The sequence below is a fragment of the Scophthalmus maximus genome, chromosome 13, assembly GCF_022379125.1.
Source record: "Scophthalmus maximus strain ysfricsl-2021 chromosome 13, ASM2237912v1, whole genome shotgun sequence".
NCBI classification, from domain to species: domain Eukaryota; kingdom Metazoa; phylum Chordata; class Actinopteri; order Pleuronectiformes; family Scophthalmidae; genus Scophthalmus; species Scophthalmus maximus.
The window spans coordinates 10870001-10892158 of NC_061527.1; the positions used below are offsets into that span (position 1 = coordinate 10870001).

Here is a 22158-nt window from a genome sequence, read left to right on the forward strand (position 1 = left end):
CCAGCAGGTGAACAAACAGAGCGGCCGCAGAGGAGGAGGAGCACGACAATGACACGATAGGACACCGCAGAGATGGATTTCACTTTAAAAAGTTTCGTTCAGTTGTCCAATACGCGGGGGCGAACAATGAAGTCACAAGTTAACGTCTGGAAAACATTCCGCCGACAAAAGTGTGCGACCAGCGTTGGTAGAACACAGTCACAAGCTGACAGACAGAGAAATGGTCAAACAAAAATTCACTTCATTCTCGGGGAGCCGCACAATGATCGTGACAGGGTTTTTGTTTTAGTTTTGATTCAGCCGCTGCATTCTTTGTTACACATCTGCGTCAATAAATCGCCTCTGTTTAACATGCATCATGCATCACGTCTTCATTCAGCTCAACATCTCTTCTAATCTTATTATCAACGCTTATTTGTACTGTGGTCATGAGAAAAAAAAACATTTCGTATGTCTGATAATTATGTGGAAGAATTCCTGACCGCACTCAATATGCAACATGGCGATTCTCTTTTTCTTAATCTCTTGTGATGTCAGGGATTTCAAATCAAATTACTGCGGGGAAACAACTGAGCTGTTCCTGTACCATAAGCCTGTTTCACTCCCAAAACACATGTAAAACAGGCCTTGTTTGAAAATGCCAATCTAATTAAAAGCATAAGCTGAGGGAAAATCAGATCAGCGTTTCTTGTGGAAAGACGAAAGCTCGCAAACTTTAACACAAGATGCTGCTAATGCCGCGGCGCCTGGCCTCAAACGTTCACGCTCAGCCACGCTGCGTGTTTGCTCTTGGTTTTAGCGCCTGCTAAGATACTATTGACGGCCAGTCAAGTAATGTCACCAGACCGTTTTTGGTCCGGCCTCGCATTGGCACTTAGTTGATGAAAGCCGGTCCTCAGTGTCCCCCATCCGGCAACAAGTGCAGGCCCCCGTCCCCACGGCTCCGCGGGAGGAGGCAGATCAGCCTGACTGACGTGAATAGTGTGGACAGATACAATTTCAGCCTGGCAACGCAGACCGGGATTCTCTGTGTTTACCTAAAGGCTAAGGCAGCGGAGCGCAGGCCTCACCTGCTGGCCTCGCTGGTTGCCATGAATGCTCGCATAATCCCACTAAGTCCATGCAAACCCAGAGCCCGCTCCTTGTGCTAAAAGCCCGGAGTCCCTCCCTCACACTAAGACCTCCACTCGATTAAGAAACAGTTTGAGCGACGATGAGTTTTTCCATGGCAACTTTGCATATCGCCATTCTGCACAGGACATTTCCACAAGCCCCTCGGTTTTCACACACACACACACACATCACTTGTATTTCTTCTCGCACTGTTTCAGCATTTTACCTCTCAGTCCAACTTCAACCGCCGTCTTGTTGAGGCGGTTTGGCTTAAATGGAAGTGTCAGTGTTTTTATAATAGTGTTCACACTTCAGATGCACTTCTACATGTGTGATGTTTGTGGGGGGTAACCAATATATGACTATCAGTATGAACCGAGTGATTTTGAGCAGATTTTACGACACAGTAAAAAAAAAAAAATCTTTTTCAAATCTGTGTTTTGTGATATTATTTTTCAATGAAATGACACGTTTAACCAAATTCTAATCAAATCAGCCAATTGGCTTTGTTGTTTTGCTGCAGGTGACTGCGGTCCCATTTACTTACGGTTATGGCATCACTAATAAATTCTCATTTAATCATTCACAATACAGACTTCTTGCACTTTGGAATGAAAATCTTAAGGGACAAGTTTGCCAGCGGAGCTCTCCAATGGGACCAATAATAAAGAGAGGATCCTGCACAGTGTCTTGAATCTTTAGGGAGATTCTACTACTTGAATGAGTCTGTCTTGTCAGTACAATGTTGTTGTTGTAACCTGCAGATAATATGCAAGGCCCTTTCCTCGTGTATTAAAAAGTAAAAATCTTAAACTTAAAAAGTATGATGCTGTTTAGTGGTCCTGGTAGCAATTTGGAAAAACAATAGCTCTTTCATGCAGGTTTTGGCTTTTCACAGTAAAAACCAAACAATGATTCTTGATGTGAGGGTTAATCTTTAATGTGATATTTTAAGCCGTGGGGAGATGACAGTCCTGCCTCTGTGTTCGTTTTTTCTTTCTTTCCCTTGTGTAGCGGGCGACCCCGTGTGTGAGCGGACACCCTGCATCTGGAGGGATTAGGAGGAAAATATAGACACACTCACACCATCCGGAATTTATTAATGGAGAACATCTCCCTCCACAATGGCCCCGATTCAAGTCCGGCACCGTGAGAGACGATGAGGTCACTTCACGAATTCCTCAGGGCGGACGTCACATTGGACTGGTGGACAGTCGTCCTCTGCCCTGCCACCCCCGTGGAAACTGTGGCTAAGTGTCTCACACACACACACACACACACACACACACACACACACACACACACACACACACACACACACACACACACACACACACACACACACACACACACACACACACACACACACACACACATAGATACAGGACCACCACAGGATTCACACGGTCGAGCCTCTTTAAGTTACTAAAATGTAAGCACTGAGTGCTGCCATAATTTATAGCTCACACAGAAAAAACAACAGTGCTCTGTGTGTGTGTGTGTGTGTGTGTGTGTGTGTGTGTGTGTGTGTGTGTGTGTGTGTGTGTGTGTGTGTGTGTGTGTCGGGGGTATGACAAGGAAGGTCACTGACCTCTGTGACTTGGCTAAAATCCCCACGGGCCTAATTCAGCCTTGGAATGGACCCCACAGTGCAATGGGAAGATGCCTCAAACATAATGAACACAAAGGCCAATTGTGGCGCTATTCTCTGCAGGGCAGAAAGCAGCGGGCCCCAGGGACAGTAGGAGGTTTTGTTGGCTGAAACGGAGAAGGAAGCCTGTTGCTTCAACAAGCCTCCGATAAGATTCATCTGTGGTGACTCAACAGTGGCAGTTTGTTTCCCAGGGTGCAAAGTGTTAGATTTACATGCGCTCTGTTTATCTGCACTTGTTGGATGAAGTGCTGATAAGTGACCCTCATAGGCCAAGTCATTGTCACACACAGGTGTTATAGCATCTCTTCAAACATCCTCTCGTGTACTGAGAATCAACAGAATCTGTCGTATACCAAATATTAAAGTGTCTGCTCAAATGTTATACAGTGAGTTTTGTGTGCGTAGTACACGTAGAGCATGTGGCTGAGTGTCTCATGTGCCGTTAGAATTTGTAATGGTGAGTGTGTCAAACCCAGTCATCCAGGAAATGAGCACTCCGTCTATGGGTTGAGGAATTTCACCTTATGCCAAAGCTTAAACAAAGCATATAAAAAAAAAAAATCAATCAGATTATCTGAAAAATGCACTGACAAAGCTAAAAACATGTCTCTTTCATCAGGATCAGGAGATGGAGCGGGACATCCACTTACCAGAAGGGCGGTGGTTCAATCCCCTGCTCCGAGGCTCCAGTCCGCGTCCCGAAGCCTCCCAGGGCAAGACACTGTGTGTGAATGATGTGTGATGGATACAGTGCTCTGTATGGATGCGTTGTATGAATTGCTGAATGTGTCTTGTAGTGTAAAGCACTTTAAGGGGGCCAGTAAGTATCAAAACAGTGCATTTACCATTGACACTGATAATAGGAAAAACATTGGCCTTCTCTGCATGCATGTGGAATTACAATTAAAAAGAAATGCAGACAAAAGTCTTTGTTAGCATGATCCAAATCTGATTGTTTTAATCAACCGTTGTAGTCAGATGAAACTAAAAATGCGTAACATCTCTGGAGTGAAACAATCAAAACGGTTTGATAGCCTGTGTTCACAACATATTGGACCCGACTGCTCAGATTTAGGACCTGATCATGAGAAGTTTTTCTGGATCTTTAATAAGTAATTTCTTTTCCAAATTCAAATTTCCAGACACTTAATCGGCAAAGTGGAACTTTTAAACCACTAAAGCGTCGGTCAATGTGCCACGTGAGGATGCTCTGAGGCAGCTGTTTGGTGCTGGTGAGGAGAGGCCATGTGCGTTCATCTCGTTGCCAAAGTCTCTGCCTCTCCCACAGAGAGGAGACAGAAAGACGAAGACAAAGCCAGCACCGCCAACAGGAAGGCAAACAAATGCTAACACCGCTGCTTCCGCCAAAAAACGCCCATCCCCACAATTTATTGCCTTTTCTAAGACTTATTTAAGGTTTTCATCATATACTGACAAGCAACACCCCCCCCCCCCCCCCTCCCCCCCTCCCCCCTGGCAAATCCCCAGAATCTGTCTCTGTGATGAGGTGGGGGATTAAAAAAAATGAAGCAACAAGATTGGCCCTTTCTTTTTAGCAAGAAAGACAAGAAATGAAGCTTTGTGCACGTCCGCTGCTGTGGCACATTTGACAGGTCTGGGCCGGCTGCTTTTGTGTCACCGGCATAAAGGGGATTGAGGGAAAACACAAACTGAACCACTGTGCCGTTGTGGCGCTGGCTATTAGTCAATGTGACGGCCTTTGCAGATGCTAATGGCGTGTAGTGTGTCCCGGCCGGCCTCCCTCCTCCCAGAACGTGGCTATCTGATTGCACAAAGGCCGTGTGCAGGAGGTTGACTCTTCCCCCTTTCTTTTCACGGCTGCTACAAAGTCATTAGGTTTGTTTCATTCCCTTTTCTCTTGTTTTTTTTCAGGGGAATGTAGTAGACACACAGAATGCGGCGTGTCCATGCGGGGCAGTTACCTTCATGTGTAAAGCCTCAGGTGATCGCACGAAGGACTGCACCACCCCTCCTGCATAACCCTCCCTCAACACAGCGCTGCCCTTGGAGCGATGTGGAGATGCTGTAACAGCCAAACTCTTGTGAAAGGAGAGAGGATGCCCAGGAGCGTGGGACCTCTGGACTCTGACTTATTAATCAGACAGGCCCTGGGCCGCCTGGCTGCCTGCCTGCCCTGGGCTGCGCCGTGTCTTCAGCCTGCTCTGGGACGAGATAACAGCCTGCAGAGTTAAATACTCGGAGGGTTTGCCCAGACCTGGAGCGGAGGCCTCGGCACGTCATCGGCACACAGGGCATCTGCATGCAGCAGCAAGCAGCCGTGGGATAACCGGAGTCTACGTACTGGTAACCCAGGTAGAATTAATAAACCCATATAAGCATGGATAGTGTTTGTTTTTCTATTTTCATTACACTGCAACTAGTTTTTTTACATTATAATGACAATTTCCTCTTTAACAAATGTAAATTAAAAAATAAAATGATACAATGATGCACCGTTATGTAATCAAATTACCAAACATTGTATACAACAGTTACAACTTGCTCCAACTCGACAGACTAAAACAATCAAATGCTACCTTCACATTTATGTAACAGTAATGATGTATTAATGATCCACTAAAATAATTCTCCTCGTATGCAACATACAAAATCAAGACAATCCATCGATGGGCTATTGAGACGTCTCAGTCTGGACCGAGGCGGTGGACTGACCAGCAGACGCACCACGAACATAAACTGTTAATAAAGAGCTGGGTGACGATGCACACAACAGCACCAGGACAAACTGATGTGATGAAAAATTTGTTTTTTATTTATGTCACTTTTATTTCCACTTATTTGCCTTCAAACACAAAATTAATAAATAAAGCACATCTGATGGGGTAACACCATGCAAACATTACTTTCTACAACATAAAACACTTTTTTTCAACTCACCGATTCTGTTATACAAGCTGCTCGCTCTGCGTGCGCGTGCTGTACATGATGAGCTCCATGACAACCGCTTAACACGAGCTGTACACAATGCACAGCATATTATTCATATATGCCCATATACACATGTGAATGAATGACGGGGTGAACACAGTCTCTCTCAACCCCTGACAGCTTAATCTACATGGGTGGTGGAAGGAGTCATAATGGTCCAAATGAAGGAGGTGCAAAGAGCGCGGTGCAATGTGAAATAAGAAGAGAGTTGATGAGTGAGGAAGAAGTAAAATAAAAGGGGGAAACATTCGGCCTTTTGACAGCAACAGGTGGAAGAATCATGGCGGTGACAAATGCAATATACATTTTCAGATAAAATCACCGACCAGAATATTATATTTATCCTTTTGTCCTGACTTTGAGGACAGTCTCTGTACATTATTCCTGGTTTTGGGGGTGATCTAATCGCTAAAGCAGCAAGAGGCGTGAGATCAGTTCAGTCACAGGAGATGGAGAGCGGAGGAGTTCAGGTACCTTTGCTCTGTAGAAGTACAGACCGTCACAATGACCGTCCCACCCCTGCGAAACCGGACCCCCTGAATACAAGACATACGGAGAGATGTGGATGGTAACAACTGACAGTGTAATTGTTTTTTCAAAATCTAATGATGTGTGCCTCACAAAGCTGTTGTTGATGTGTTTCTAAACCGTTAAGAGTAACATTTTTAACTGATGATGTAACAAGGATGTTGAGTAATGACATCTTGAACGTAGTAATAGGTATAACCGTGTACTATGTTATACAAATAGGTGATCACATAATCAATTAGAAAGCTGCAGCAATGATCTACAAACACCCGGAATTTACATTTTTCAAGAGGGCGTGCCGTTAATTCTTATGGAGGTTTTAATCCTGTCTGTCAGTTGAAACACGGTCGATGAAATGTAACTCTTTAACGACGACGGAGCACCACACAGACTCACTAAGACAAAACGTGAGTCAGAGGCATGACCGGAGCATTGTGTGCATTTGGCAGACATACAAACATACTACTTTGTCAAATAAACCCCATTAGATGAAAATAATAAATGAACTCTATATATAATATTGTTTCCAAAATGTTCAGGTGCTGATGGTATGTTAATAGATCGGAGAGGAAGCTGAATATTGAACCAGGTAGTTACTTTCTACACTTCATTTTAAGATTTAAGTTGAGAACATCTGCGGGAACTAAAGTTTCATTGAGGGTTACGTGAAGAGAGAATGGAGAATCCAGATGAAGCGTGGGGGAATAATTTAAGTGCTTTGGATCCTTGGTGCAACTAAAAAACACTGAAAAGAGGCAAATTCTGAGCCTGAGAGCTGCGTAACTTGGTGCATCTTATGAGCACAAGGTGAGATAAAGGTGTGAAATTCAAGGTTATTTCACCCATCGGGACCAGTGCAGTGTGTTTCTTGGTACACAGATCAGTTAAAACACACTCCTGTAATCATGTGTCTACAAACGCCACAGGTTAGAAAAAAACAAAAATCTAACAAAAATAACAAAGTGGGGAGATAAACATGTACACAATCCTCATTTATTGAGAGCGCAATGCAAGCTACTCATTTCCCTCCTGGTCTACGGTGTTTGTTTTAGGGCTCCTGTGCAGAGGTTCCCCTCGTGACGTGGGACAACTCACATGAAAAGAGGGAGAAGAAAGAGAAAAAAACCACATAAAAAAATAGAAAAGCATCTTTATCCATCTGTTCAGGTTCATCCTTCCATCAGTGCTAAGGGAGGGAAACAGGAAGCCAAGTCGGGGGAGATTAAATTCAGGTGAGTGGTGAGGCAGGGCCGGGGGGCCCCCGATGGTCATTTACACATTTACTCGTCTTTGTTCAGTGCATTTCTCGGTTGTGATCCAAAAATTCACTTTTGCGTTCTGTAAAGAGGGAAAAAAACAACATACATTCAGCTGTCAGTTGTCTTTTTGACAGAACTGATACTGTGTAAATGTTTTCTATCGTTTAAATTCATGTCATAACTGAATAATAAGTCAGTGTCTTGGTTCATGCTTGTTTCCTGCCAAAGTATGGATGACAGAGACAATTACCTATTCCTTATTTCTCCTTGTGAAGAGCTTCTATGAAGGCTTCAAGTTTCTCCTGGATCTCACGAACTTTCTCTGCAGAGTGAAAAATACACCAAATATTGACATGCACCAAAAAAAATGTTTTTGTTTTATATTTAAAACAAATACAAACACATTGTTAGAGCTGAAACACTGTCGATTAATTGATCAATTTCTTCAAGCTTTTCTAAACAGATAGAACACTTGTTATCTGGGGGCAGCTTCCTAAATATGAAAATGATCAAATTTCTTTTGTTTAAAAAAAAAAAATCATTGTTAACAGAACATATTTTGGTGTGGACTGTTGATTGGACAATTGATATGAGAAGACATCAGCTCAATGGGAATTAATACACTGATCCATTTATGCGTCAATTGAGAACAGAGTAACTGTCAAATAAATAATAATAACCAGTGTCAGACCTTGTAGGCTGAATACCTTTTTTTGGGGTTGTTGGTTTGACAAGGTAAGACATCTGAAGATAACAAATTGCACTTATGAAAATGGTGACAGATAAAAAAAAAATAAATTAAAAAAAATTCTGATATCATATGAATAAAATGACTAATCAATCAGTCAGGAAAACAACAGCTATTCATTGATAATGGACATGTGTTCTTCTTTTTCTACTTCTGTAAGTCACTAAAGCATAATAAGTATTAAATGAAACGACACAAGCTGGTTGTGAATCGGTTCTTAAAACAGAGACAATTTGGAAACAAATTCCCAGTGAAGAATTGGATTTTTGCAGGTAGGAATCCCTTCAAATATTTTCACCAGAACACCAGATGGTTCCCGTCGGACAGTGACAGCCAAACCTCCGGGCAGACCTCCTTCATACATCCGATGATGAAGAGTTGTAGACCCTTTCCCAGTTAGCACAGACCACATCAAAGCTCTCACCGTTCCCTTTTTCATGGTATGTACCTCCCGGGCACATTGCTAATGGACATAAGGAGATACCATAACAACAACACTTCACATGAAAGGAGGGAATTTACTGGAAAAACAGTCACTTCTTTTCATGATTACACTCCTATTGTCCGACGACTGCATAAGACCGGCAATCCTTGCACCAAACATGTACTGTCACACGAGACGAGCGAGCCATCTATAGCAGTCTTAATCGCTGATTAAACAGTGGCTGAGGGAAGTCTGCGGGCCAACGCGGAGAAAAGGAAGCCGAGGCTCGCAGTGCCAGCTGCGGCTCCGGGCCTGGCTGGCTCCCCAGCCTCCCCGTCACCCTCGCTAATCTGTCTGGATCCCCCCCAAGCACAAATTCAAACACTGGCTCTGAAGAACAAACTAGCACTGCCGTATCTTGATCAATCAGCCGCACAAGATCCACGGCCGACCCATTGTCCACTGTTTTCCTACGAGCAATTCCAATGAAAACACAGATTTAAAAAAAAAAAAAAAGGCTTGTCAGTTTTGAGGGAGATAAATCTTTGTGGTTTGGACCTGTGAGCAACAATGTCCTAAGTGTCCATTTCAGGTCGGCACAAAGGTGATAACTCTGTGCGTGCTTTGGCTGGAAACAAAATATCTGACTCAGGGGCTTGTGTGCAGCCCCTTTGATGGGAGCACGGCTGCCGAGGTATCCTTTTCCTGATGGATGAAAAGCAAATGGTTGTTGGGAGAGATGCAGGCACACCCCCACACACGACCTGAAACACTAGCAGAGCCCAGAAGTGCTGGATAACACGGGAGGCGCGCACGCGTATGGACAGGTGGGCAGAACTGAGAGGGAAAAAAAAAATGACTGACAGCCAGAAATGCTCGGCCCCGACTGTCTCACTCTCTTTCACACTCGTGCACGGACCAGTAAGAGCTCTGCAGTCTTGCCACCTCCGCCTCTTTTCACCTTCCCACACACTCACTGCTGGCAGATGGTTTAAAAAAATAAAAAATAAATCCCCAGCCTTTGATACTCTGTTAACACACTCCGGCAAAATGGCAGAGAGTTAGGGGGAGATTAGAACACCTAATGGGGGCATTAAAGGGGCCTGTCGGGGGGCACGCTGACAAGTCGCTGCAGCAGGTGTGGGGCTGAATGAAACACAACCCTGTGGTACGCCATTCCAACACACAGCCCACCGCAGGGCACGGCTCAAAGGCAACTGACAAGAGTTCAGCCATGTGGGCTGCACACCGTGACCACATGACAATATAACTCAATCCGGGCCAATCAGAGCGGGATTAACGACGTCTGTCTGACCTGAAGAGAAAGATGTGAGGGTGTGGAGGTTTTTGGTTGGTGTGTACAGAGGAGGGTACCGACTGTCGGATCCTCAAAATGCAGGAAATCCCCTGGCTCAAGCTTCAAAGCCTTTAACGGGGTTTAGATGTGGCTGACGATAGAGTGCATGAAGGAGCCACAGCGTGTCAGATGCAGACTGCCGAACGCGGGTCGAACATGGCAACTGTCGGGCAGAGACACCGAGATCTGCCAAGCACTGAGGGCAGTGTAGGTGCACAGGTACGATTAAAGGGCTAGTGATCACATAAAAAGACACTGGTTTGAATCCCCAGATTGGCTGGGAAAGCTGATGGTGGGGGAAAAAAAGAATCTTTCTCTAGCCCATCCTTTAGCAAACATTTCCTTAGAGGCGTGGACACACTGGAGGAGCTGGGGATCACACCAGGAACCCTCTGATCACTAGACGCCCCCAAGGTGCATTCAGTGTTTAAACAGCATTCAGGCTTGACCAGGTTGAGCTACTGTCAGACACTTCCTTTTTGAGCTGATCACCCAGAGAATCGTTTGATTTAGGACAAACCCCAAAGACTGTTGAGGAAGGACGTTACGGACTAGCTAAGACTGTGGCCTCTGCCTCAGTTAGGCGCTGATACCTGGTCAAGGTGAACCCCTAACAACCCACTGCCAGCCAGCTTTCACCTCCTTTCCTTGAAGCCCATCTTCATTTCATTAACATGACACCATATACATTAAAAACTAAATATGAAGAATAAGCTGTTAATCTGCTAGAGGTTTTGGATTTCCTCAGCACTGGAGCCCACCAACATGGATAAAAGGACCAGCCATCTACCCTGATCTAAATTCCAGTTTAAGGTGAACTTGCACCTGACTCCCTGCATATTAAAGTTCCACCATGAGGGGAGATAGCAAGACCCGGTAACTATTTCCTCATAGCAGGATGCTTAATGACTTTATAACCAGCCCTCGGCAGCTTTCAGGAGCCCAGGGGGCCACGGGTGAATGTGAATGGCATCTTTCAGAAAAGCCAATATTCTGCGGATAAAAAACTGTGAGAAACTGATATTTATTTCCCCCAAACCATCTGTTTGCCACCAAAAGAAAAGGCCACAACAAGCCTTTTCTTTTCACCACCCTGTGGTAATGCAAAAAGACCCCAACTAAACAGTGGACAGAGTCACTGCGGCCTGTTCCTCTCTGAGCAGTGGGAGTAGCGATATAAAACCCCATTTAGGCTCCTGTTTACCTAAGAGATGAGCCCCAAAACACAGTCATTCAACCGCTCACCCCTTTATCTGGTCATGAATATTCCCATAATCCTCTGGCCTCTATCCCAGAGGCCCCTTGTTTAAGATGCTGGGTGTTGTGTGGTGTTGCCGTGGGTGGAGGGACTCTCGCCCATTCAAAGAAAGTGAGGGGAGCCTTTTCCCCCAATCCCCTCTTTTCAAGGCCTTCTCTCGGCTGATCTCCACATGAAATGATATCTCATTCACTCTCACTCTGCAGAGTCCCCTAAGCCTGCTACGGCCGAAGCGCTGGCAGAAGGACGGCCGAGCCAAAAATCCTTTAATTGACATGTAATTAGACTGTGAAGCTGCGTGGCCCTGCTGGACAAGTAGCCACCACAGAGGAGAGGGAGAACAGAGGAGAGAAACAGACGACAGGGAGGCCGGCGACATATTGTGAGATAGAAGGAAAAAAATCCTCTTCCAATGGGAGATGGTTACTCTTCTTTACTGGATGTGAAAGGGAGTGAACTGTGAAGAAAAGATGGCTGACGTGAAGAAGCGACAACAGAAAGATTTTAGTGGATGAAGTTTGGTGCCAAGGTTGAGGCAACTTAAGCATGTTGCTGTGAAATGTTCTACTGACAAGAGAGCAGCAGTTCTCTGTATGGTCACTGGAGACAGTGGGGCGGAGGGTTTAGTTCCTGTCCCACCCTGCCATAATTCATGAAAAAACTTTTTTTATATCTCACGACTGCCAAGGTCACAGTGTAGGTGGAGACGCAGAATGTTTAAACGGCCTGCTGCTTCCTTCTTTGAAAGACGATCTGTTAATGTAACAAACAGAAAAGCCATTTTCTCCGGGCATGCTGCTTGATCTGTCCCTAAATCTGGATTGTCTCGCTATAAAGACTGGGCCATGGGGGACGTGGACACAGGGAGAGCGGTAACGTTGACGGCCCGAACGCCATGTCAGTGACAGAGCAATGAATCAGTCCTCACACTCGCGGGTCTTATCTAGAAAACAGATGCCTGGGAGAGAGCAACCCAACCTGGAGAGAGACGCACGTTGGCCTGAACAGGTCAAAGCACGGGGTCACTCAGGGGGCAGACTAAACCAAAAAAAATCTTCACCATCTTTTGAAAGAACCAGGTGAGGTGCAGGTTTTATTGACGAGTATTGCTTGTGCCTTTGAAGCAACAGAACCTTGAAGATTTTAGTGCAGGGGGTTGTAAAGATGAGGATGGGAGATGGTGGATTTAGCTCTGGGCCTGCTGGAGCTTGCTGACAGAGGAGATGTAACAGTAAATGCAAATGATGCAACAGTAGAAAAGCAGACAAACTGGAATTCATCATCTAAATATAGCAGTCAACAGTCACCTTAAAGTCCCCAAACCATTCTTAAAAAAATGACCAGGTCTGAGACGGTAAGTCTACTTATGACTCATGGTGTAAATCACAGTGAGTCTGGGGTCTGAAGTTTTCCAAGACTCACCTTTTGCACTCGAGAGGAGGCCTGTGCTGAGGCTAAGTGGCAATCAATCTTGAGAAGCCACATGGGCCTGAGGATGTGAGGCTGACAACTCTGGTTTAAACCGAGATCCTGTCATAATCCCTCAGAGAAACTCTCCTCTGCAGGATCAGCCACAGGTGTGTGTGTGTATATGTGTGTGTGTGGACCGAGCTGTCCAAACTCGAATGAGCACACAATACAAACACAGGACACATACTTGCATCCAGTCCTGGTGATAATTCGGCCTTAATGTAAAGAATCGGATTTTAATCACCTGGTCTCACTTCCCTCTTGACACAGCGCTGACCCCCAGACCACCCGATCAAACGAGATGACAGAGAGAGAAAATACATCTTCCCCCTGAGTAAATTCTGGTGTCCAGCTGCTCTGGACCTCAAACATCTCCACGTCCATTAAACACTGAGGAATAAACACCTGGAAATCCTGTGAGCTTCCAGAAAAGGCCTGTTCAGGTTTGTAGGCTGGAGTCACTGGACTGCAGGTGAATGTATTTGCGAATGCGAAGCAGACAAAGTAATAACGGTGCCTCAAAAAAAGTGGCACAGTGTCCGATAAAGGTAAAATGAATACACAAAGAAAAACACACTTTATAGTATTTTCCCGTACTTAAAATCTCCATAAACATGACAACAATAAATCACAGAAGATAGTCAGACTAGCCTCTTAGGGCAGTATGGTCTTGACATGAGAAAATTCCAACCTGAAGTCTGCATGTTTCTAATCTGTTCTAAAGTGGGAGTGTATGGTTTTCCTATTACCTCATCTTAACCAGCACCTGATGTCAGATCTCTGTGTGGATGTGTGTGTGAGTGGCAAGTGGATCGGTGGGAATGGCTCCCTGGTGGCCATACTGTGCTGGAAAAACCTGAACAGAAGCGATGCTGAAGTTCCTCTCCCATCACACACCTCCTTCTCTTTCCTATTTTCCCACACTTGCGCTCTCACTGGCCCCCGAGGAGAGTGAAAGATGGCTTTACATTCGCCTTCACAGGTCCATTTCTTTATCACCACTTCCATCATCGCCCCTTGATTGGTTGTTTAAAACACGCAGCTCCTTTCTTTCTTACTTCCTTAGACCACTGGAGTCATTTCCTGAGTTTGGGCCTCTTGAGTATATTCAGAAGCAGCCACATCACCTGCAGATGGTCTATCAACTGACTTAATCTGTTACAGCCAAGTTGATAGGGACCAAATGTGAGCTATTTAGAAGACATTAAATTGCAGGGACCTTGGAGTACAAACACATTTTCACTACTGTTATTAATGTTTCTGCTTTATCCAACTAATCACACTTGTGATCAGCCAGCTGTACAAAACAGATTCCGAAAAACTGCAAACAATATGTCTGTGCACAATTTCTTAGAAAGACATTCCTTGGTTATGACAAGAGAGGGAGGAAGGATGGATGTGACAACGGGAAGGGAGGAAGCGAGAACGAGCCTCTGGGAGAGAATAAGATGAAGAGATGGGTGATGGGAAAGTGGAAAGAGAAGCAGATCATAAGTTTAGTAAATGGGGGCAGGTGGGCTGGTTGCAGCTGCGATGAAGATGTGGAGGAGGAAGAGAAGCAGAGATGGGAGAGAGACTCCCATGTTTTGGGTAGAGCTTGCAGGTGGCATGACATGACATGACATGACATGACATGCTTGCTGTGAATCTTCCGGAGATTTTTTCTGCTATATATCTCACGTGGGCTCACTCGGGGGGCTGGCAGGAAAAGTTCTGGAAAGTGTGCGGACTACAATGCATGTCTGAAAGCAGCTTAGGTAAAAGGGAGAAACACAGACCGCTGGAGCGATGCAAGGCCATTTCAAAAACTATATTATGGAAAGCATGACCTGGGTGATCGAATATCTGAAACTATATCTGGGCAGCATCGAAACAAGCACAGTAGAAAATCTGTTATAATTGAAGAAGGGATCCTGTTGTGGTAAACCAGCTTTAAGGACAAAAGATGTCTTTCACACTGTATTTAACTTGTTCTTCACTAATCTAGTAGTGGATACAGTGCAAATAAAGCTGTCATAAGATGTGCTACTTACGATACTTACAATACTCAAGATAATTACAGATGTTAGCGGTGCTTTGCAGTCGAAAAATATAGTACGTCTGTTCCTTCTGGAAACCACTTTCGCACAACGTAAACAGAGTGAGGTTGGATCCAACGGAGGGACCGCCTCAGTTAAACCCGTGTTATGACAACTGATCCAGTGTTTGTGTACTCGACACACCTGGGGAGAAAATGGATCATTTGGCAGCGGCACTGCAGCTTGCGGTTTCCTCCTGCGTGGGAAAAAAGAAACTTACATTGTAACACTGCTAAGCCTCTCGGTTTCCAAAGCCCCAGAGACAACTAGTGACTATTTAAATCGGAGACAATGAAGACTGTGCTCAGGAAGAGTGCGGATGAGTTTTACAGACAGAGTAAGAACAGCGGAGAAAAGAGAGGGAGATTAAGACAAAAGAACAGGAGCCAAGGAAGGAGTTATAGAAGCAAGGCAATGTGCGAGAGTCATGTGGACAACACAACAGATGGAGAAATAGAAGAAAAAAAAACAGATGAAAGAATAATTCAAACAGGTCAAACCTAGGTAAGAGTGCATGTAAGGGCATTAATCTGCAACACGCCGACAGTCTGTACACTATTTTACTGCACCAATCCTCCCCCTGGTCCAAGAGGCAGACCAGTTGACGCAGACCATGTCAATAATGATGTGGGTAAAGTTTTAACCTTTTTTTCGCCAATTTGGCCTGATTCCACTTATAATAAAGTGGTATTTTCAAACCACCCCCCAAAATTAGCTTGGATTACAGGAAACTTAACTTTTCAAAAAATGATGTGTGGCATGTCCTTTTATTCGTTTTGTTAAAGTTCGACTTTTAGAAAAGATCCGAATGTGGACAAACTGTGACAGGAAAACTTCATTCTCAAACATGTGGATGAGGATCTGCGCAAAAGAGAAGAGAGCCTGATAGAATTTTATAAATGTAAAAAGAGGAAAAACCAGAGGAAGCACTACAATTTAAAAAAAAAAATGTTCAGAGACTTTGCTTTTGAAATTTTGCTCAAGTGCCTCTCATATCTCACACTGATTTTGGAGAAGTTTTTGCACCTTGATTGTAGTGCACCTGTGATGAAGTTTATCAGCCAGACATTATTTGGAAAGACGTCTGAGGTCTCACACTTTTTCCTTTTAAATACTGTACATAAGCAGAATAACAACATTTGAAAAAGACTTAATACTTCCTGAACGCACTGTGTTGAAACAAAATGGGTAACTTTTTTGTTTCCTTTTTTCCTTGGGGCGTTTGGACAGTGTCCACTGTCAATAGCATCAAAATAATCTAGATTTCAGAAGCATGGCCACCGAAGTAACAGAGAGATTAATACCTCGGAACAGAACTTGTCCTTAAAGCCACAGAGCAAGCATGAACCAGCTGCAAGGTTTGTGCAAGAGCAGCAGCAGCAGCAGCAGCGTCTCTCCCTCCTGAGCACAGGCACATGTGTACACAACACCTTGAGATGATACGTCATCCCTTACAGCAGACGAGAACAGAGAAGCACTTCTCACTGAGCCCTCGCTAATCACTCTGGAGGAAGCCGCTCAGAGGAGGAGGAGGGGGAGGATGAAAGGAAACAAAGTGAGCGTGAGGCTGAGAGGGCATTCCGGTGAGCAAGCCCAGACAACCAGAGCTTTATTGTATTCCGCTTCCACACAAGATAAAGAAAAAGGAGAAAGTGACGGCATGTGCAAACATGCAAACACTTCACACATTATCACTGTTCTCGAGAGCACATTCACTTGACACCTTTAATTCCTTTACTCTCAAATAGCCTCGGCCCAAAAGGTGAAATCCATAAGTTTCTGCGCATTGTTGCATTCATCAGCAGCCATGAGCCTGCAGCGAAGACGTGAACTTATTGTTGTTTGTTGGCCAGGTGTTCCTTATTTTGAATCGGCACCAGCAAAAATATGCAAACAAACCAAGCGTGACACTAATGGACTGGATTTTGTCGACTGACAATGCAAACGCTGCGAAATATTTAACTTCAAACGTAATGTACTGTACAGGATGTTTCCAAACTAATAAAAATAAAACTGAAATCTCTCTCTACAGTATATAATACAGCAGATGACTGTTTGTGTTGCTGATTCTGTTCAATTAGCCATTAAAAAATGAAAGCTTCTCTTTGATGCAATCCAAGACACACTTGTTAACCTCTAAGAGAGATTCATTTCTTAACAATGCAGCTCACAGTAAGGACAGAGATCTCAACTATGACCAGATTTATGATCCCAAAGGCGGCAGAATCTTTGACTTCCCCCTACGGGAGAGCAATAAATGTACATCTTATAAATTCCCTCTGCCTGAACAAATAATTCTACTGACTGACTGATGGTCTTACTGCTATTACATGCATTAATAATATGAACTCAAAATGATCTGCCAAGGCCTGTTTGATCCACAAACACTAAGCTGGCTCTTTGAAGAACTGATAAACTGCCAAATTGGCATCCCTTTGCCCAAAAAAAATTCCCTGTGGTCTAAATATTATATGTTCTCATATGTACAACAAAACAAGTACAACAAAAAGGACATGTACATTCCCATCAGTACGAGCATCGGTAAACACAATGTACCGTTTCTCACATAACCCCTTGCCCTAAGGATTTAAACTGAAAACTGACTTTAACTTCACACTGAAGAAAGGCTGATGTAATAACTTGTCAATAAGAAACTCTGTGTGTGTGTGTGTGTGTGTGTGTGTGTGTGTGTGTGTGTGTGGCAGCCAACTCATGTGACAGAGTAAGAAGAGGAGCAGACAGAAAAAAGTGAACTGATACAACTGCTGCTTACACAACAAATTTACCAAAACTGCAAGCGAAGCACGACTGTGGGTCGCCAGTAGACAAAAAAAAAGGGACCATGCATACACAGACAAGGTAATGAGGTCTGAAGACAAAAATAATACTGTCGCGATACAATAAGGGTTAAACTGACATTAGCCTTGAAGTTAACATTGATGTTGAATCCCACTGAAAGCTCCTCTATATGTTATAAATGACAAATACCCCATTTGACATAATTTGCCGACGCAAACCTTACAGCAAAATGCTGCCGTCATAATGTTCACGTGTGTGCAGTGTCTCGCAGTATTAGATATGACAACCAACACTTCAAAACAGAGTAGCTGGTGAGTCTGGAACCACTCTTGAAACCAGCGCACTTTCTCAAATCAGGCTTAATGGTACTTTTTCCAGTACAACACACACCAACATTTCTCTGAGGGGGCAATGAAGCCGCCCAGCGACATCCCAGTGGTCTCCGAAGAGGCCTGTGCTTGCACATTAGGGCTGGGCTTTACTCCAGACACGGCACCATGCCATACAGCTGGTCTGGCACATGCTGACAAACACACACACACACACACACCTCTTTGCAATGTACATTGTACCACTCATTGCTGGTGCTTTCACGTACTCACTCGCTGACGCACACACCTGACCTGTATTTGTAACCTGAGCAATGCTGGGCCAGTCTGCGAGTAGGGGCAGATAGAGCTAAACAGCCGACTGCCCCTGGGAACACATTTCTGCCTTTGTTAAGTATGTTTATCCTTTCTCCCTCCTCCTCTCTCACCCTACTTTCCCTCCTCTCTTCCCTCCCTTTCTTATATGAAGGGCTGTCTCCCTTTTTTCTCTCCTCCTCTGTCAAGGGAGAAAAAGTGAAGACAGGGACAGAGGCAGTGAAACTGACTTGAGAGATCCAGATAGATGAGGAGAGAAAAGAAAGGTACCTGGATCAAGTAGGTTATGGAATTAGCTGGCTGACCCGTGAGGTCAGGCCACAGTTTGGGCCTGAGGCGATCTGACCTTCTGTCTTTTAAAGGGCTGAAGACTGGTGGTGGTGGTGGTGGTGGTGGTGTGTGTGTGTGTGTGTGTGTGTGTGTGTGTGTGTGTGTGTGTGTGTGTGTGTGTGTGTGTGGGGGGGGGGGGGGGGGGGGGGGGGGCATACGCGCACAGAAGCTCTGAGGAACAATGATTTCATAATACATTGGCAAAGGTTGCTTCAAATAAAGATGTGCCCAAAAAACAATGTCCTGTACACCAGTGGGCTAGAATGAGCAACTCTTCAAGTTTTTAACCCCCGATTTTAAAAAAACACACTGGTGGTTCTTGTAAACACACTACACTGACTGAAATAATCTGTTTTTCAGTACAGACTCTATACTACGACAACGGGAGGAGGTATAACCTTTACCGGTAAACCTTCACAACATGTTCCTGCTGTATACAGTATTACCAGCTGATGAAAAATCACATTGTAGGGCATTGAGGGAGCCGCCAATCCCTGCAACTCTGTTTCCCACCACAAGGTGGTTGCTGTGCACTTCAACTGTGATGTTTATGTGAAGCAGTCAGTGCATGAAGTTTCTTTGTCTTAAAGCAGATTTAGCTGCATTTCTCGTATCAAAGATGCAATATAAATAAATGAATTATTATAATTTTCAACAATGACAACAAAGTGATAAATGTTCCCTTTTTTCTCTTCGAACAATAAAAAAAACAGAAAATGTTGAATTGTCGACATCTTTTGACTGTGGAGAAGCTGCCACATGGACACTATTATAATCGCTTCTAAGCCTTTAGTCTTTTTTTTTTACACAATATTTATTTCACAAAATCAGATTGTTTACAAAAAGTTGAGTTTCATAGCATCTTCAACCACACAGACTGTGGTGCTGGACAAACACTCTTAAAGTGTTAATTATGTGCATATAAATGTGCACATGCTGCAGCTGAATTTTCATAGCTGTGTTTTTCCTCCAGCTAGCCTCTGGTAAATGCAGTATTTGGACACGACTGCACCAAGACTTTTGAAGACATTTAAAGAGCTCTAAAAGTTTAAAGTTTTTACACAGTAAAGTGGGGTTTTTTTGTTTGTCAAAAAACCTTTGCTCCAAGGAAGCTTGCTCACTATGTGCTTTGAGTCGTGTCAGCCCATCAGCCATGCAGTTCAGTCTAGACTGATGGACCCACATACCCACGCCCACACACACGGGTCGAGGCTGCATTACACAGAAATCCCTGTGCAAATTGTCAGAGATGTAATGACCCCGATCCTCCACTCACCCACTAACTCAACCTCACAGATTGACAAAGCTAAAACTTTGGAACACACATTTACTTGGTAGGCGGAAGAGAAAAACCTGGCATCATCATAAAATTAAAATCAAGTAATACCGGTAAGCTGAGAGGGAAATTACAGTGGACTATAAAGAACAGCAGGAAGTAAGGTGAGAGACATGGAGAAGTTCTTACAACAAACATTCCTCGACAGACACAAATCTGTAATGTTGTGGTTTCACAAGTAGTAGAAGTAGTGTAAGAACTTTAGGATGGAGTGGATGTGGGTCAGGAAAAACACAACTACAAGAGAACTGAAGAGTGCATCTTTGGCCACAAGGTGGTATCAAATGCCTTGAGTGTGTCCCAACTCAAGAGGTGAACAGCCAGAGAGCAGAGATCCGACTAACAAAAATCAACAAGTAGTGATTAATATAGTTCAAAAGGGCAAACAGTCAAGGTTATCTTTCTTATGCTGGATGCAACAAAGCTGATCCTAAGATTTCAGTCAGCAGGAAGGAATAACTACAAGGTTTTTATGAAAACTTGTGAATCAGAATCTGTGCTGTGACAGAAAATTCAACATGCCACTGACTCTACAAGTCACCTTGACAGAGAACCAGCTGCCTTTCAGTCCTTGTTTGCTATTCTGAAAAAAACACAGAAAAAGTTACAGGGTTCCCATGCTGGATCTCATGAGCCTTTCAGTGTATATGTGTGTGTGTGTGTGTGTGTGTGTGTGTGTGTGTGTGTGTATGAACAGGTGCATTTCTACCCTATAGGATCCCATGACAGATTTCAACCACATTCACACATCTACCGCTGAGGGGAGTGGGAAGTGGGAACGTCATGCCTGTTTAGGAAAGTTTGGGATCACCTTGCCTTATAGGATTTGCAAGGCCAGACAGGTCTAGGCATTCCTGACTGTGTGTGTGTGTGAGTGTGCACTGGTCTCCTCTCCTCTAGGCTGGTGTCATTGAAAACCAGACTCCACTGCAGAAAAGGTAAAAACAGCCCCCCTGTGTTTGACTGTGCCTGTATGTATTCATTGGTATGAATATGTATATATGTATGTGTGTGTGTGTGTGTGTGTGTGTGTGTGTGTGTGCATGTGTGATGGTGGATGTACTTTACTCTTAATGTTGTTGTTTTTTAAAAACACAATACATACATCATGTATCCTGTTCTTGTATGAATACATGTGTGCACAGTTGTGTTTACATTGGTAGTAACAGAAGAAAAAAGTAAATGAAGGGGTGTGTGTGTTTTCTTAAGGTGATAACTAAGTCTTGATCAACCAAACTAAACCAACTAGCACACAAGCGCGTGCACGCGCACGCACACGCACGCACACACACACACACACACACACACACACACACACACACACACCTGTAGGTCTTTACAACATGATACCTCTATCAGTCGTCATTTTTTAAAAATTATGATTAATTCTCTTTGGATAATTCAGGAAAAAAATCTGATTGTTCCTAATGAGTGTAAAACCTAAACATAACTTTATAATGCATGGATTTTCAGAGTAAGAAAATGTCTTGTGTGTGAGAGTGTGTGTGAACGTCAACGGTCAAGTCAAGTATGTTCAGGCAAATATTTTAAACCAATAGTCTGAGAAAACAGTAGTAAATAGAAGCTTTTTAAAGCAGCTGCACATTCGACATCCAGGTTATTTTAACTTGCCTGTAGTGTATCAGCTTGAAGCATTTACTAAATGAATCCTGCTGTATCAGACTCTGTCAATAGAGAGATTCCTAAAGCACCACTGCCACCTACTGACAACTTTAAGATTACACATTTTAACTTCTGCTTTCTGAGTAAGCGTCTGTTTTTGAATGTGTTATGTGTCTTACTGAGATCCTCAGCCAGCTGGACTCGGCGGCCAGTAATGAGGTGCGTCTTCTTCTCCATGTCTTCCCCAAAGTCATCCAGTACCTCCTTCACATTTTTCTCCAGGCGACGCACTGAGGGGACATAAGATGCATATTAAGAATAACAATCAATATCCATTTCGACAACAATGCATTGGATTTTTTCTTTCTGTGCGTGTTGCGAATTAATTATTTGATCAATCATTTGATTCAGCAATCATTAAAGTGGTTGAGAGAGGAATTGTCTCTTCTCACAATGGGTGTTTCTGAGCAAGCTGGTTTCCTTATTGAATTATCAATGAACTTGGTTGGGTACATAATATCACAAAGCTCAGGCCAGCAGTAAAGGTTGTCCTCCTTTTAAATAAGT

At 43.9% G+C, this 22158-nt stretch overlaps 1 protein-coding gene across 4 annotated transcripts in view; it reads right to left on the reverse strand.

Moving 5' to 3' along the window:
• Nucleotides 1-5538: 5538 nt before the first annotated feature.
• The window catches only part of opa1 (OPA1 mitochondrial dynamin like GTPase), a 34266-nt gene continuing 17646 nt past the window's right edge, over nucleotides 5539-22158 (reverse strand). For all 4 annotated transcript variants that reach the window (XM_035647360.2, XM_035647359.2, XM_035647362.2 and 1 more), the window contains 3 exons: nucleotides 21771-21881; nucleotides 7775-7846; nucleotides 5539-7603 (listed from right to left, as the gene is read on the reverse strand). In XM_035647360.2, the coding sequence (XP_035503253.2) occupies nucleotides 7782-7846; nucleotides 21771-21881 (176 nt within the window). In that variant the 3' untranslated portion in view covers nucleotides 5539-7603; nucleotides 7775-7781. The remainder of the gene's footprint in view (nucleotides 7604-7774; nucleotides 7847-21770; nucleotides 21882-22158) is intronic.